This window comes from Synchiropus splendidus, chromosome 14, assembly GCF_027744825.2.
Source record: "Synchiropus splendidus isolate RoL2022-P1 chromosome 14, RoL_Sspl_1.0, whole genome shotgun sequence".
NCBI classification, from domain to species: domain Eukaryota; kingdom Metazoa; phylum Chordata; class Actinopteri; order Syngnathiformes; family Callionymidae; genus Synchiropus; species Synchiropus splendidus.
Window position 1 is genome coordinate 862,698 of NC_071347.1, and position 14,702 is coordinate 877,399.

Below are 14,702 nucleotides of genomic sequence, written 5' to 3' on the forward strand. Positions count from 1 at the left end.
TTTGGAAATACTTCTTTAAGGAAAATGACAACATAATTGCATTTAATTTTCAACATGTACCCCTGTGGAGTAAGCCTTGGTATTAAGACACTTGGGCTTCACTTGTATTAATACACATTTTTATGTGTATTAATAGAAATATAACACTCAAACTAGTAAAAAAGGTTTAAAAAGTTTACAAAAATCCCAATTTAACATATATGCAAACATTAGTGCAAACATTAACACGTAGATAAGGCACACAGGCAACTATCAAAACACAACTGTAAACAAGAACACAAAAAAGAATGATAAGTAAATTAATTATATCTTTTCAAATGACTTAAAATATCCGCATCTTTCCCTCACTGTTCTTGTGATGCTGTTGTTCTCGTCTTGATGCATCCACGAAGAAATCCAAAACATGACTTGATTTTTGACTTGACTTTTTTTATACTGAGGATGCAGCAGTGAGGGTGTTGAGGCCTCAGAAAGGCAGGCTAAGTTTGGTGCATGTTCATTGGCCTGAACAAGTTCCAAAATAACAGAGACACACGAACACTATGATATAATATTTGCATTAATTTGTGTTAATTATAATACCATATATTCCGGACTATAGAGCGCACCATTAGCCACACCCACGCAATCTAAGAAGGAAAATAGCTTTAACTTTTTCGTACATAAGCCGCACCGGTCTATAAGCCGCGGGTGCACTGTTGCTGTCTGTGCTGCAGAAAATTCATTAAAGATCACTTCTAGGGGACCTCAAGTTCTAGTTTTGAAAATGGGGTCCAGCATCGAGACTGACTCATGAAACAATCTCGGCAACTTGAATCATGAACTCCTCACATCTTATTTACATTTAAAGTGTTCAAAAAACACTGTTTTCACCCACCAGTAGATCGTCTCTGTTGGCAGAGCTGCGGAGTTTAGCGGTTTTGACAAGCAGTCGAGTTCCATTCTCAAAGGCCAGAGCTTTCAGTTAATAGTGCACATGGACCCCAGATACTCATTCCCTAGACATATAGTCACTAAAAAGAGGAGCGTTCTGTTAGGTTATGAGGACACATTCCAGTATTTAACAGGTGAAGTTTAATGTGTTCATTGTTCAATTAAATTCACTTTATATTAAACACTTTGTGAAAGAAATGTTCAGACAGGAAATCATTGAAAAGCGTTGTGAATCCGGAAAAAATTCACAATACAATACTATGTGTCATTATTCTCATTTTACTGCCAAGTAAATTATTTGTTAACCACAGAGTAATAACCTCAGGGGCACTGAAAATATTCAATAATTATTGGCCACTCTTGTGTTGATTAAATATTCCTTGAGTTTCAAATATTTTATTGATTTTAGAAGACATTTACATATATTCATGTAAATGTACTAAAATACGTAAAACCCCCAAAATAAATCTATTAATCTTTTGTTCGTGGTAAATCTTACATCATCACCTGAGGTGCCAAACAGAGCCAGCAAAGGATCATGGTAAATATTTACAATTACATACTTATAATTGTGGACAGAGCTTGGAAGATGTATTTCCAAAGAATCTCTAGACTGGGGCACACACATCCAAAACAAATGGATAACGTTGGCCTCCTTTCCCTTACATTTATCACACCACCAATCAACCTCTTCTTAAAACCTTGCTAGTTTGTATTTCGGCACGTCGGCACGGGAAAAAAATGTTGCGACGGGAGGTTCTGGCCTGGATTGACCGTAGCCTCCTGCCAGAGGGAAGCGAGACAAACAGTCCATGATCAGGGTGAGAAGGGTCGGCTATGATCCGACCCGCACTTCTGTGGGTCCTGGAGACATACTGGTCGCGAAGAGGTGGCAGTCTACAACCCATCACTTTCTCAGCAGAACGCACAATTCACTGGAGTCTGCCTTTGTCCACAGAGGTGGCGATGCTGTACCACACTGTCAAAGAAGGTGATAATGGATTTGATGATCGCTGTGTAGAACTCCTCCAGCAACTTCATCAGCAGTCGTAGTTTTCGTAGCTGCCACAAGAAGAACATTCTCTGCTCTACCTTTCTGATGAGGGACCTGATGGTCAGCTCCCACTTTAGGTCCTAGGTGATGGTGGTTCCCAGGAAGCAAAATAAGTCCACTATGGAAATTGGCAATCCAGCCAACGCAAGAGGGGACAGAGGAGCTGTGATTCTCTTGAAGTCCATGATCATCTCCAGTGTCTTCTGGGCATCTCCATCTGAGATGGGCCCAATGAAGTGTGTCATCGGCAAAACTTGATCAGCTTGACAGACTGGTGGCTGGAGGTGCAGCAGTTGGTGTACAACGAGAAGAGCCATGGAGACAGAACACGGCCCTGAGGAGACACGATGTTGAGGGTCCGAGTGTCAGAAACAGTCGTCCCCAGCCTTCGGTTGGTTACGAAGTCTGTAATCCACTTGCAGAGGGAGTCAGGCACATTGAACTGGTGAAGCTTGTCTTCAAGCAGAGCTGGGAGAATCGTGTTGAAAGCTGAGCTGAAGTCCACAAACAAATCCCGGCATAGGTTCCTGGCAAGTCCAGATGCTCCACAACAAAATGAAAGGCCTGGTTTACTGCGTCGTCCACAGATCTGTAGGCAAACAGCATTGAGTCCAGGAGGGGAGCAATGATGGATTTCAGGTGGGACAGAACCAAAGTGGGAGAGCTTCCTTATTATCAAAATCTGAATACACAAATTAGCTGACCAGTAATAAAGGGAACATTTGGATGAGCCAATCCACCATTAGCTTTGGATTTTTGAAGATCGAATTTATTTAACTTAGGTTGTTTGTGTTTCCATATACACAAAGTTATAATGGAGTCTAATGAGTCAAAAAAAAGACTTGGGGATGAAGGTAGGTATGGCTTGAAAGAGATACAAATATTTGGGAAGAATGTTTATTGTAATAGAGTTGTTTTTATTAGTAACAGAGTATGGCCAATCATAGTGGTAGATAGAGGTGACCAGTGAGTGAGGTCTTTTTTAATTGATTTACAATTTGAAAAAAATTCACGTCAAAAAACTTTGTGTTATCTTGTTACTATAGTGGCAAGATAGGTAAACTATTTTTCAACCATTTTGAAAGGAAGATTTAGATAGATCTAGATAGATTCATTGATTAATTCATGACCATTAATAGGAAGAAGTTCACTTTTGTTTATGTTCAATTTGTAACCAGAAAATTGACAGAATTTTGAGTAATAACGTATAAAGCAATCTAGGTCAGAGACGTCGACAGTATGTCGTCTGCATATAGTGAGACCCTGTGTTCAACACCATTCCTCCATATTCCATATCCCTGTCTTTGCAGCTAAAAAAAATCTAATTTCTCTAATATTACAAAGAGGTATTTCCATTCAACGCGATCAAACACTCTATGCATCCAAGGACTGCACATACTCTCAATTAGATCTATCTCCATTTTAGCAATGAGAGTAATAAACACTTCAAATAGTGATGCTGTTAATTTGCCATGATCAAAAGACTCAGACAGCACCAAGTATTGGAGAATAATCTGAAATGTCTCATTCGAAACATGCACAACAGTTAAATGATAATCTGTTTCCTTATGTCAACGGAATGTCGAACCGATATCCACTCATGTTGGATTTGGTCAGTTTAATGATAACCTACAAACTTTTGCACAAACAGAATGTTCAGCCAAGTTTCCAAATACAGCAGAGCCAGCTTCCTTCAGGTGCAAACAGACATCTATCATGTGCGTGAGGGTCATGATGAGCCAGCCAAGCGTCCTGAATTCTGGGAAGTAGACTTCCAGTAATTGAACAGCCTACGATAGTACACATGGACCTGTGTGTGTGTGATATTGTGTATCTGGCAGGAGGAACACCTTCGATCCAGTCTCTATTTAATGTGTCTGTACTTTGAACAATTTGATGCCAAGCGAGACAAAGAGATGCTGAGCAATGCCAAATGATGATACTTTGTTATGCTGATGCTGATCTGGAATAAACCGAAGCCTGCATCCCACTACTTCTGCGGTTCTTTCTGCTCCCAATTCTATGCCCTGAGAAGTGTGGAGCACGCTGAATGGACAACAGTAGTTGTGGGACGAGTAATGTGGAGAATTTCTTCAAGAATTCTGCTGGAAAGGTATCAGGACCAGGAGACTTTCCTCACTGCTGAGTGGAAACTGCTGTGGCTATTTCTTCCTGAGTAACTGTGGCTCCTCTAGTCTGCTCTTGTTTTCAGGTGAAAGAGCGGGAATGTTTAGGTTATGCAGAAAATTATTCAAAGAAAATTCATTATTTGTTTGATTGGAGTTATAAAGTTGACTATATAAATGTCTGAATGTATCATGGATTTCCATGACATCTGAAGTGATAGTCCCATCCTCCTTTTTTTATTTTTGAGGTCAGCTGTTTTACCATTTGTACCTCTCAGTTGACTAATAGTTTCTCAGACCATGTGTGTAGAACAGACTCTTAAGTTTAATAGTTGCCTTTTGATGGGGTGCGTCATGAGAAGGTCATACTTTGTTTGAAATTCAATATGAGATTTATGTCACTGAGTTTTTGTTTTGGGCATATCGTTGCTCAATCTCTTTTTTTTTTTTATTTCTGGACGTACTTCATGCGAATTATTTTTCATGTTCGTCGAATAAGAGTTGCCCTTGAAGATGCGCTTTAAGGGTGTCCCAAAATCTGCCTCAAACTATAATATAGCGGCCATTTTATCTGAAATTATGTTGTGCTGCTCAAATGAAGTACTATGACTTATCAAGATGGAAACCCCTCTGGCCTTAGCCCGGACATTTGGACACAAGACATGTCTTGTCAGAACCTCATATGTGTGTTTCCTGTAAAAAAATACAATTGAGGACTTCAGATGTTTGATGTGGGAAAACACTCTCCTCCTCTTTACAGGATGATTTAACCCTTTGACATTCCAGCTTAGAAAAGTTAGACGATCCATATCCTTTTACTTGATGCATGTATTGAATGAGTATTGGTGTCCCCCTAGAAAATATAAATTCTGTCAGTCCCAGCTGATGGTCCTCCCAAACTCACTCACTGGCCAACCCAAAAATGTCCAAAATGGTGTTCGTTGTCCTTTCTTTGGCTATTGTTGCGGAGGAGAGTTGATATATCTCCAGGCTTCTTCAGCCACCTACTTTTCGCCGTTGGAGAGGGTGATGTGAAGCCAAGCAGGGAAACACAGCGAGGGTTTCTGTCCTTGGTTGTTAACTTCCGTCATTACTTGTCACTGGTAGTGATGCAGATGGAGAATGACAGGTTGTGGTCGGCGCGGCCTGAAGCGATGTGCACGGTCAACCTCTGAGGCTGAGGTGAGAGTCTTTGGTCCAAAAACTTCAACAACTAATTTCGTCTTCTGTAGACTCCACCAGACCCCAGCTGCGTAGGTTCTGACATCGACTCTGGCCCTCCAAATCCACGACTGTATCTTCGTGTCAGTGTCTTTCAAAGCAGAGCAAGTGCTTTCTAAATCACTGACATGCAGGCTCAGGCCATCCGTGGTGAGTTCCAATGACGAGAGCGGCTGACCGTGGTCTTCTACAGTTGTCTGGACTAGGTCAAACTTTGCTTCGAGGACAGTGAGTGCCGCCCTGAAGTCAGCCGCGTATGCTTCATCCTGTTGTTCGACGAGTGTGGAGAATGGTTCCATCGTTACTCCGGCACTTCCTTCCGAGCAGACTTACCGCCCTTGGATGTCATTTTAAAGCAACAATGAGTAACATTGAGACACAGATATATACTTTTCATATATCCTGAGATGATATGCTTCATTTCGAACAGTCCAAAATCCCAGAGTCAGACTCTCCAGCTCTCTGTTAAACTTCCCTTGGACTACGTAACTTTCTGTGGGCGAGACGCCCGGAGGCGTGTTCCGTGAGTGGCAGCCCCAACTTCACTCCCACTGCAACACTTTATAGCAGAAGGACCTCGGCAGCGAGCCGAGTTCCTTTGTTTACACCATGGCAGAAGAATGGAATGACAGAGCAAGATCCCGGACAAGTGTCAATATAGGAGATGCATTTACAGCCTGGCTGTAAATGCATCAAAGAGCTACAAAAGGCTTTTCATCTGATCCTGAAGTGGCAATGTGTCTACTCTACTTGTAAGTAAGTTCACTGCTATCTCTGTTGTGCTGCCAAATAATGAAACAAATGTGTATATGCTTGTGTATAGGGAATACTTAAACAACACAATGTAAGTCCAAGTCAACCACACTTCTGTGAAATCTTACTTACATGTAAAAAAAACCAAAATCTTGTGAAATGACACATGTGACCGTCGCAAAGATATTTGTTTGTCACCAAAAGTCCATCCAGCAGAAGAACCAGGTGCAAGTCATATTCATCAAATTTGCTAAAGAAAAAAAATTAACTTGATGCAAACTGTTGAGAACATTGGAGAAACTGAATAAAATTCTGAATAAAAAAAATATAATAAATCCATGTCTAAACATAATAACATTAAAAAAATCCATTTATTAAAACTTCATTGAAGATATAAGTAAGTAATTGAAAGTACCGCCATAAAAAGTGCTTCAACAGTTGCTTTCATGGACAGTTTTTACTGTTTGGGGCGGCGCCATCACTTTCTTCATATTTTCTTTTCTTTTCAAAAACTTCCTCATTGTTGTTAACTGTCACAGATTTGCAGCGGCCAAATGAATTCAGTGACACACTACTTCCACCATATGCGGCAAGTGTATTAAAACTGAGCGTCTCGCGGCCCCCACGGCCCAGAGGTGTAAGACAAAAAAATTAACGGCTTTCTAGGAGGTGCTCGCAGCCCAACCATGGGCCCCGGCCCTATGGTTAAGAATCACTGGAATAGACAACACATGGAAATCATGGGCAATTGGAAAGGCACACTCAATAAAGCAGTGGTTCAGTAGGTGGTTACGACAGACCACTTTTCAGTTCCGATGCTTTCTGGCTGATGTTTTGGTCACTTTTGAATGCTGGCAGTGCTTTCACTCTAGTGGTAGCATGAGACGTGAGTCTAAAACCCACACAAGTGGCTCAGGTAGTGCAGCTCATCAAGGATGGCACATCAATGCGAGCTGTGGCAAGGTTTGCTGTGTCTGTTAGCGTAGTATACAGATCATGGAGGCGCCATCAGGAGACAACTCAGTACATCAGAAGACGTGGAGGAGGCCGTGGGAGGGCAACAACCCAACATCAGGACCGCAACCTCATCCTTTGTGCAAAGAGGACGAGCACAGGACTGGGAGGAGATGCCTCAGGACAACATCCGCCGCCTCATCAGGAGCATGCCCAGGCATTGTAGGGAGGTGATACAGGCACGCAGAGGCCCCACACACGACTGAGCCTCATTTTGACTTGTTTAAAGAGCATTACATCAAACTTGGATCACCCTGGAGTGTGTATTTCCACTTTAATTCCAAATACAAACCTCCATGGGTTGATACATTTGATTTTTATTGATAGTTTTTGTGTGATTTTGTTGTCAGCACATTCAACTGTGGAAAGAACAAAGTATTTAATAAAAATATTTCATTTATTCAGATCTACAACGTGTCACTTCAGTGATCCCTTTATTTTTTTGAGCAGTGTATGTTTGCAGCAAAACAGATGAACTGCTGAGCTAAAACGGGATACATGTACTCCGTGTATGGTGAAAATATTTTTTTCAAATAATTGCCATCAATGATTGGCAGCGAAAATGACTTGCTTATGTTCTAACGCGATGGATGTCTGCTGTTTGTCGTACTAGTGCTGTGTTTTAAAAAATCGATTTTCCGATTCTGAATCGATTCGTACATCAATTCCATAAAATCGATTCTTATGTCCAAAGATCGGATTAGTTAATTTACGTTTTAACACATATTCTCCGGGTGAAGTCCAACCCCTTTGACGACCTCACGAATCACGTGACGCGACATCACCCAGCGCTCCTTTCCAAGCCATCCACTGGGCCACAACAAATGAAACTCGAGCGAACATTACCACTACCGGGTAATTCTGCATGTACTGTCAAAATAACTGAAGCGATTGCGGGCTTCATTTGCAAAGATATGCGCCCGTCTTCCGTCGTTGAAAACGAGGGCTTCAGGCGGCTAATGAAAGTAACAGAGCCACACTACGTTATGGTGTCTCGCAAACGTCTGTTATCCCAAACATGCACCAGTCAGTAAAAGAAAATGTGAAAAGTAAGCTTCAGTCAGCAGTCAGGGTGGACATTACAAGTGATACGTGGACATCTTCGCAATCTTACGCGAATCTGACAACTCACTATATTGATGAGGAGTGGAACCTCTTCTCGTACGTACTACAGACCACAGAGAACTGTTTACATACTGCGCAATGACCGTCAGGTCGCTGTGAAGTCAGTAACCGGCACTCTGTTTATATTTTCATTGGCTGAGAATATCTTTTTTTTCATTTTGATAATAACATAAAAACGCATTAGTATTAAACAGCAGCATCTTTTGGGTGAATTTTTAATGTCATATTTCTAATAATGCACCAGTCCCATGAGCAGTCACTGGCGTTCTGTGTCTGGATCTTTATTATCATTTACTATGAATCCTTCATTAATTTCCTGCGGAATGTCAATATGACGCTAGTATTAATACGTTGCGTGAGTTGTCATGTCATTATGGCAACAGCTCAGAAAATGGTTTATCGGATCGGATCGAATCGAATTGAATCGTGATAATCAATTCCAAGTCATGAGAATCGGAATCGAATCGATTCTTGAAATTAGAATCGACACCCAGCCCTATGTCGTACTGCACTGTCGCAGCGTAACCAATGACAACCACCAGGGAAGGAGTTCAGCAAGGGAGGCAGAAATTGAGGTGAAGCAAAGCAGCACAACAAACTAGTCTCATAACCTGAAACAATTCCCCCACCTACTACCAAGAGAGCATTGAGAGAAACAGTGGCCATGCAGGAGAGGATTTGTGGTCAAGTTAGAGGAACATCAGTTCCATTCAAAGATGTGTTGTCGACCACACTTCAGTCATGTAGCAGGCAACTCAATGTGCACACATTCACAACATTGTACTCTTGACTATTGTTTTGCGATCATCATTTGTCATATATCATTGCACTGAGAAAGCAGCGTTCCTTACAGCTTAAGGCCAGTTAAATCCAAACAAAAAAAAAAAACACCCCACCAATTATATAGGGTGAGCCAATTCTCATTGAATTTATTCTTAGTTGGCCCAAAGCAAACACAAATTTAATGGTATGTCACTGAATACTATAGTGTCATGATATTATTTGTACCTACCACATTCCCGTCATTGGTTCCAACCCTGGTTGTACAGTTGCTTGTAATCCGTCTCAACTCACTGACCTCAAATGTTACATCCAGGCCATTAGGTAAAGCATCTGCACCTGCAGGCAACAGAAAGTAATATCAAATCAATGAAACATCCGAGAGACAGCCCTGTTAAGTCATTATTTCCAGTTGAATGGAAATGAAATTGTTGGGGAAAACGTGAGCACATTCACCTCCAGAAATGTCAATTATAACTTCAACAGTTCTAAAGATTCCAAGACGCAGAAGCTTTTGTCTGGCTTGATGCGACTTTCTCATAACCTGTAACAAGAAAGACAAAAAGGTTTATGCAATCATGATGGAAATGTTTAAGATGTTAAAATTTTACACACATCTATTAAATTTCTTGCTCTAAAGAGGTCTGCAATTTCATACGACAACATGTCCTCTTTGGTTCTTTCAAGTCCGTCAATGTGCACACGCTGAACGACGACCTGGACAACAAGAGAAATGAAATGCTTTCGAGTTAATCTGCAAACAAACATTTTCCCAATACCTATCATTCCTTGAACGGTGCTACTGATACTAAGCATCACAAATTCAGTTGCCCCGGTAACCAGAGACAGAGGTAAGTTTGAGGAGAAACTGGGCTGCAGATAACTTAAGTTCGTATGCAGAGTGATGTTTTAACTGAGTGTTAATTTTGTCTCCCATTTTTCAATTTAGTCTTAGTCTGGTGCCAAAGTTAATTCTTAGTCTTAGTCGCATTTAGTCATTCAAATATAATTTTTGTTAGTCATGCTTTAGTCAACTGAAAGTCACAACAACTTGGTCTGATTTTAGTCAAAACGAAAACTCAATGTATTTTAGTCAAGTTTAAGACAAAACATGTTAAACATTCTCTTCATTACAGAAATACTTTCTTTCCAGTTGATTTATGTTATAAATATTGACTGGAATAATAAGCATAAAACCAAAATCAAAATGGAATGCAGCGAAACCAGAAGTGAAGCCAAGTTTTGACATTAGTGAATTAGTGACAAATATAACTGTAGTTTTTAATTACGAGATATAAATCTCGCTCCTATCTGCAGCTGTCATGACTCTGTTTCTCTCTTAATTTGTCTGGCCGGATACTGACTTTAGTTCTGCAAGCTTTTTTCATTAAATACATGCTGAACACTACCATAATCATGTCCATCGTCCTGATGCAATAAATGTTTCAACGTGTCCATTTTGTTTTAATACATTTGATCACAACATTTCAAAAACATAGTGTAACTGCAAAATGTTGTAAAGCTTCCCAGTTGCAGCCCCCATCCCATGTTAGTTTGTTTATAAGGAAAGACCAAACAGCAAAAAATATAAGCCCAGACAGCAATAAATACAACAATGTGGTGGATGGTCTGTTCAATATGAAACTTGTCATCACAAAAAAATGTGAAAAGAATATAATTCGGGGTTTCTGTTCACAGTTCATGTTAACAATAGTGGCAAACCGCCACAGGCTTAAATGAGCAGCACGACGCCATTAAAAAAAAAAAACAAAAAAAAAACAACACTTTTTTAACATGATCTCTCAGTTAACCAAACGTATTGAAACAAAGTGGAAACATCGAAAAAAAATGATAACACATACTGCATCATGGAGGTATTATATAACATGGAGTATTTGGTGTGCTTTTCCAGGAAAAATCCCAAAAGAAACATAATAACTGAAGTCCATCGTTTGCAGAACTCAAGCCATGCTTTCCAGCTGGATATATGAAGAGACGGTTGTTACTCATTGGAGAGGGGGGGACCTTTTGTCTTCGTGGGGATAGGCAAACGATCCCCACTGGTCTAAATCTCAATTTGAGGAGGAAGACTTCAAAATAACTGGGTCATTATAATTAACTTTAAGTTTTGTTCAGAGTCCTGGTTAAGGTTAGCCATTTGTTTTGAATGGTTTTGGGGAGTTTAGGGGGAGAAGCAGGGGAAAATATTATGATAATGAGAAACCTCACAATGTCCCCACAGGCATAGCAATACAAAAGGTGTGTGTCTACAGTATGTGTGAAAGTATCTGCAGCCGGACATGTGCATGAAATTAGATTTAAGTGCCCTGAAAAAAGCATGGACTGAGGTTTGCTGATACCTGCAAAAATCCCAGTTAGTTGGTGCACCCCTGCCACAGGGATTGGTGTTATGGAGTGGCCAGTAAAGAACCCATCATGTTCAGCCAAAAATAAGAAAGGGGGAGGAGCTGAGCAGCAAACCAGTGGGGGGTAACTATCAGCATTCAACTATCTTCTCCCTTAAGTAACAAAGTGATCATCTCCTGATCAGGAAGTAAATAAATAAAAAAAATTCTATCCTCTGTCACGCTCACAACAGACTTCCAAGGCAATGGATGGAAGGCAAATTATGACTGATAATTACATAAGTGAAAATATTTGAGAAGCATTGTCTTTTAGGGTCTTGTATGAATCACATAAAATAATATAGACAAAACTGTAGAATAATTACTAATATATTGTAGGCAATAGGTTCAGGAAACAAGAAGCATAGGTCACTGAATAAAAGAAAATAACTTCTCAACTTACGTCTTTGTTTTCAAGAATTGCTTGTTCTGCCTTCTGCTCTATTAGTGGAGACTGAATGTCATCAGAATGAAGTCCAAGTTCTGGCCCTTGCATGGGCAAAGGATCAAGGCTCTGCAACAGAAAAAAAACATATTAAACAAAATTAGTTTTTGTAATCATGAAAATATGCACCAATATCAAAGTGCATACAGTATACGGCCATAGAATTATGAATGACTTTGGATTTGTGAACAGGCTGGTTTGTAGAAAATTATTTCAGACCCCTTGAAGAAAATAAAAGCGGCCCTCATCTCACTGTGTCATCATTAACCACTGTCACAATAAAAATCTCCAATAGATAGCCTTACAGCATGGAGGATGAACAATCTACACTACTCTCTACTCTTAGTCACTCCAAAAGAATCTGGCATCTTTGTGTTGCAGAGGCAGTGTTTGTTTACACTGTTCTGTCAGATACAAAATAGGCTCCTCGCTGACTTGAGTCGGACTAGCAAAGTAATTTTTCCTGGGGACAATGGGCACTTGAAATGCGACAATGACATTGCGAGGTTATCATCTTCACGCGACTGAGTGGGAATGCAAATTTTGTCTGTTTTAAAGAAAGACTGGAGGAAGGGACTAAAGCCCTCTACACGCATCTGATATTTTAATTTACAAAAACTAACAAGACCGTTAAATAGTATCAGTCGGCACGTTAGCATTATAATTGTGTCATGTCCTAGTAGGTATGTTTTTTCAGTTTGTAGTATTTATGTTTTTGATTTCAGAAAAAAAAAACATTTGTGACATATTAGAGTTAACGAACATGTTCAAGTGTTTTGTCTTCAACTAAATATTAGAGTGGCAGATTTAAAGGCCGCAAGCCCGGGTCAACACTGAAATGAAAGACGTCTCAGGGAATGCAAGAAAAGGCAGGGTGGTGACGGATACGAAAGCTCTGAAGGTGAGACGGGTCGAAAAGTTGCGAGACATGAGAGAACATGGTGTCGAAGGTTCCTACCCGAGCATGAACGGTCCCCATGGCGAAATTGGCAGATATTATAGAAGTCAAAGTCTTCCCTGAAAAAGAGGCAAAAAGTAAACGAAGTTATTGGCGTACAAGAATACGACAAAAGACAACCACGATTTGCGGCGAGTGCCTCCGTCACATCCGGTTATGCCTGAAATTGCGTGCCTGTTGTGATGCGCGCATTCGCGTGAACGCGCAAGGCAGAACAGGGCACGGAGTGATTTCCGGTCCTATGTATTATTTAAAACAGAAAGCGAGTGACAAAGGTATATAAATGGTTGACTTATTATCATTCAAAGAATGCCTGTAAAGCCTCTCATTCACCAACAAGTCCCCTTGAATCCTAAGCTGTGTCCCATTTCTCACCCTGACACTAGCACTTGGTTTTGAGTTCCTTACACTATGATGTGCCCTCCGAAGAGGAAGTGAAGTAATTGGTGTCCCTAAGAATTGGGACGGTTCATGACGTCACGCGTAAAGACAGCGGGTGCGTTCGGGCTGTCACTGCCCGATGTGGTCCGCCTGCCTGATGCGGTCCGCCGGAAGTTCCTGGACTGGAACCGGAAATTGCGCATGCTTTACCAAATGACGTTTACTGGTAAGCGCATGCGTCCATGCTTATATCGCGCACAGGCGCTGTTTTTTTTTAACTTATTAATTTTTTTTTTTTTACTTCTAGAGTCTAGATTAAGAAATTGTATGTTTTAAATGATATTCTAGTTTGTTTTTTTAATCCAACAGCATACACGGACTCAAGCGCTGCACCACGGTAGGCATATAAACCTCGTTCAGGGGCAGATGAGCTCACTCCTGCTACTTTTAAATCAATATGAAACAAATTCAAGGAGAAATGTTTCCCATACACTCCGTATTGTATTGGCAGCGATGCACAGCGCAGGTCTAATGTACAAGAGGAGTTTGAAATTATTAATGATTCAATAATACTGGATTCAAAAGTTATAATAGCCGATAGAAACGTACAATCTCCAGATTACTTTAATAATTAAAAATAATCAATTCACAGAATTGCATGTTTACTGGCATGCGCATGCGCAATAATTTCCAGATTTTACTGTTAAATATAGACTATTTTAATAACTATTTTAAAAACCCACAAATTTACGCAATATAATTCGTAAACCTTGCACTTGCGTGTTTCTAACATCTGTTCCAGTCCCGGAATTTCCGGCGGACCACATCAGGCATTGACACCCCAAGAACAGGGGGTGGGGTCCAGGTGCCCCGCAGTTGCTTCTGAACCACTGCGGCAGCCTGACTTCCGCCTTGCTCCCAGTGCATGCTGGGATGGAGTGGAGTGGATTGCGACCTGATTGGCTCTGGATTTTGACAACAATCGGATATTTTAGGCTCTTCGGTCGCAAAGTTATTTGCAGATATAATGCCAAATATGACCATTGTAATCCGTGCAGTGGAAAGCAATTGCAAAATCCCATGAAATGTAAGCTTGAGTTCTAGTTTAAAAATAAAATGATAATTTGAAGTTGTGAACACTACTTTTCATATCATGTAAATCTATGCCATCACACGATATTCAAAGACATTTGTTTCTAAGCTCACAAATTGTAATAGCACACTGAGGTCTGTTTTGTTCCCCATTTTCATATTGAATATGACAATCTTTGGAGGTTAGTATGTACCACAAAACATTTGACAGTAATCTGCAGGTCTGTTGACATTGGTGATGATGGGAGAATCTGTCTCTCATCATCACCAATGGGTTGGTCATTCCAGGTGCTGTAATCAATTTAATAACCGTCTTCTTGTGAGATAAGACCCTGATGCTCCAGCAAACTGCAACAAGAGGCAGTTTCTGTCAAATGATTTACCTGTTCCAGAACCCCTCTTATGGCTTGACATT

The 14,702-nt window shown here is 40.5% G+C and overlaps 1 protein-coding gene across 6 annotated transcripts in view; it reads right to left on the bottom strand.

Moving 5' to 3' along the window:
* LOC128770574 (sorting and assembly machinery component 50 homolog A-like) overlaps positions 1 to 14,702 on the bottom strand; it is a 33,616-nt gene that overhangs the window by 17,913 nt on the left and 1,001 nt on the right. For 4 of the 6 annotated variants that reach the window (XR_008416529.1, XR_008416528.1, XM_053885191.1 and 1 more), the window contains exons 2-6: positions 12,815 to 12,873; positions 11,815 to 11,925; positions 9,622 to 9,723; positions 9,463 to 9,550; positions 9,239 to 9,345 (exon numbers count right to left, since the gene is read on the bottom strand). Coding sequence is in view for 4 of the 6 variants with exons in the window: in XM_053885191.1 (XP_053741166.1) it covers positions 9,239 to 9,345; positions 9,463 to 9,550; positions 9,622 to 9,723; positions 11,815 to 11,925; positions 12,815 to 12,873 (467 nt within the window). In the remaining 2 variants the exon portion in view is untranslated. Of the gene's footprint in view, positions 1 to 9,238; positions 9,346 to 9,462; positions 9,551 to 9,621; positions 9,724 to 11,814; positions 11,926 to 12,814; positions 12,874 to 13,189; positions 14,695 to 14,702 lie in introns of those variants that run through there. The other 2 variants (XM_053885192.1, XM_053885195.1) reach the window with 2 other exon arrangements.